Raw genomic sequence first — 3061 nt, forward strand, 5'->3', positions numbered from 1 at the left:
AAAAACAAAGCCACAAACTTTTCCTTACAGTTTTTCAATGTTCATTTAATTTGATCTTTTTTAGTGTAATTAATATAAACAAAAATATTCAGAAAGGATAGTCATTTCATTTGTTTACTTTAGCATAATTTTAATAAATTTGAAAGTTTTAAAGTAACTGCAGAATGTCATATGTCAAGCAAGTAACACTTGCTATCACCTCCGGGGTGCGGGGGGAGTCCCATCACATCAAGGATAGCAAAGAGCATAATAATGCCTGTCACCAGGAGTAGCAGCCCTAGGATGTCAACCCACTCCATGGTTTGCAGGTGTTGGGGTCACCAAGACATGACTAACACAGGCACTGGATAGAACAACACTTTATTCACACAGAAAAGTCAGAGCGAGGTTAGCTTCAATAGTTAATGTCAGTCCCCCATGGCTAGCGGTTCTTTCTCTGCAGCCAAGGCAGGGAAATGGTTTGCATGCATCCCTCTTGTACTGCAGATGCAGGCCCCATTCCATCCCTGTGGGGAACAGATATAATTGTGGAGTTAGCCAGGTGCTTAGCTAAGCAGTTCCTGGGAATGTTGACGTGTTAAGGGCAAAAGGGGAAGGATGTGCTGACATACCATTACCTATCACAGGATGTGTTCTGGGTTGAGACACCTCAGAAAGGGAGTCAGCCCACAACCACATCCCTTCTAAGAAGACAGGCCAACACATCTGATCCTAAGCATAAGGTTCACTCATGGGCCACGGGGAAAGGTGGCAGGCTGCATTCAGACTACCCCCTTCCACGTAATGTATATAGCATATGAAGATACAAATTTCTAATAGCTTAGGAACCTATTCTAATTTGGGAAATGTTAAGCATTCCATAGCCTCTCATACTTTTCCCTTGGCCATGGGGTAAAGATAAAAATTTTCTTAGAAGTCACCACCATAGGGTTTTTAATCCTGAGCTTTTTGACAGGGTGATAAGGAGATAAGGGTCAGGAGAATGTAAGTTGCTATTTCCTGTTGTGCCCCAAGATATACTCAAATGCATCCTCCCTTAATTTCAAATTCTCTGACTAATCAAATTGTGCTGTGAACCTATCCCATTTTCTTTTCTCTGAATTTGAAATAAAGAAATATCACTCCATCTCTCATTTTGACCCCATACTTTTCTTACTAATGGTTGTTTTTCTATTTTTGCTCCTGGTAAAAGTACAACCACTAGTTTGATGGAATGGCCTTGCTTCACCAGTTCAGGATGGAGAAGCGTACAGTGACATACAGGAGCATGTTTCTACAGAGTGATAGAAACTTGTTCACAATCAAATTGTAGTCTCAGAATTCGGCACACTGGCTGTCCCTGATCCATGCAAGAATATTTTTGAATGTTTCATGTCAAAGTTTGAGATGCCTGGTAAAAGACCTTTTAATATGCCAAGAATTTTCAGGTTTTTAAGGATTAGTGATGATATTGAAAATTATTATGATACGTGAAAATCTATGCAACTATAAATCTTGAAATATATATATTTATAGTATATATATAATGGTATGTGAGAGGATGTTGAAGCAGCTTTCTCCCTCTGATTGTGTGCTTAGGGCCTGCTACAGTAAGCTGTGGTGCTTAAATAACTCTGGGGGTTGGTTTTAGCAATAACTGACAACACCAATGTCAACTATGTACAGTGTAAGGGTGATTACTACATTAGTACTGAGACCAACTTTATGAATAAAGTAGATATTGAAACCCTGGAAAAAACAGAAAAGGTAAAGTTTAGGTCAAAAATGAATAAAATAGACCTAAAATTTCTTTCCATTCATAATACTTTTTAGAGTAATAGACATCTGAAGAAGAAATTGGAGCCGTAACTGAACAAAAACAAAATTATTCACTGATTCAACTCACTGTACATCCTCTTTCCTGATTAGAATGGCCTGTGGGGTTGGGTGTTTTCCTTAAAGATAATCCTAGACTCCTTCCTTAGTCCTAAAATCTGAAAACTAAGGTAAAGGAGAAATAGAATAGTAGAGATCTACCAAGAAATCTTCAGAAATTCTCTCTGGTCGCAGGTCTATAGCATGGGAGTGTGCACCGCCAATCACCAGGCGGCGGGGAGGGGGACACACTGATGGTTACTGGGAGGGCAAGGCGGGGAGGAAGAGAGGAATGTGTTCCCCTTCTCTAGTGTGGGTCCCAGGGCACTCCCGGAAGAGTACAGCTGGTGATTAGGACCCAGTCTCAACTAAATGCGAGGAACAGGAGCTGTCCAGAGGTAGGGGATCTCCAGCTGCCACTCCAAGGACCTCCACTCTGCCAGTGCCACCCACCCAAATGATCAGGGGCAACTACTGTTGAGTAATTCTGTCCCTATGTTCTGGTTCCTTCCCTGCTGTATGGTCACCTGGATCACTAGGGCTCTTGCCTGCCTTCCTGCACTTTCGCTCCTTAGATCCAATTCATGTTCTACTCACCTTGCTTTGCTCTAGGTTTGTCTACACAGTATTTCTTTTCTTTTCTTTTTTTTTTTACTGTCATTATTCTTATTTATTTATTTATCGTTGTCCTTTAAGTGAAAGTTTACAATTCAAGTTAGTCTCTCATACAAAAATTTATAAATACATTGTTATGTGACCCTAGTTGCTCTCCCTATACTGTGACAGCACACTCCTCCTTTCCACCCCGGATATCCTGTATCTATTCAACTAGCTCTTGACCCTCTCTGCCTTCTCATCTTGCCTCTGGACAGGAGCTGCCCATTTAGTCTCATGTAACTACTTGAGCTAAGAAGCACACTCTTCACAAGTACCATTTTATGTCCCATGGTCCAGTCTAACCTTTGTCTGAAGAGTTGGCCTTGGGAATGGTTTTAGTTTTGGGCTAACAGAGAGTCTGGGGGCCATGTCTTCTGGGGTCCCTCCAGTCTCAGTCAGACCATTAAGTCTGTTCTTTTTACTAGAACTTGAGTTCTGCACCCCACTTTTCTCCTACTCTGTCAGGGACTCTCTGTTGTGTTCCCTGTCAGGGTGGTCATTGGTGGTAGCCAGGCACCATCTAGTTCTTCTGGTCTCAGGCTGATGAAGT

The 3061-nt window shown here is 41.6% G+C and overlaps 1 protein-coding gene across 1 annotated transcript in view; it reads left to right on the forward strand.

Annotated features, from left to right (window-relative positions):
- Nucleotides 1-1198: 1198 nt before the first annotated feature.
- The window catches only part of BCO2 (beta-carotene oxygenase 2), a 22059-nt gene continuing 20196 nt past the window's right edge, over nucleotides 1199-3061 (forward strand). Inside the window, 3 exon segments of the mRNA XM_023737007.1 lie at nucleotides 1199-1283; nucleotides 1286-1393; nucleotides 1631-1746. Of these exon segments, the coding sequence (XP_023592775.1) occupies nucleotides 1214-1283; nucleotides 1286-1393; nucleotides 1631-1746 (294 nt within the window). The 5' untranslated portion in view covers nucleotides 1199-1213.

This window comes from Trichechus manatus, unplaced genomic scaffold (genome assembly GCF_000243295.1).
Source record: "Trichechus manatus latirostris isolate Lorelei unplaced genomic scaffold, TriManLat1.0 scaffold00094, whole genome shotgun sequence".
In the NCBI taxonomy this organism is placed as follows: Eukaryota; Metazoa; Chordata; class Mammalia; order Sirenia; family Trichechidae; genus Trichechus; species Trichechus manatus.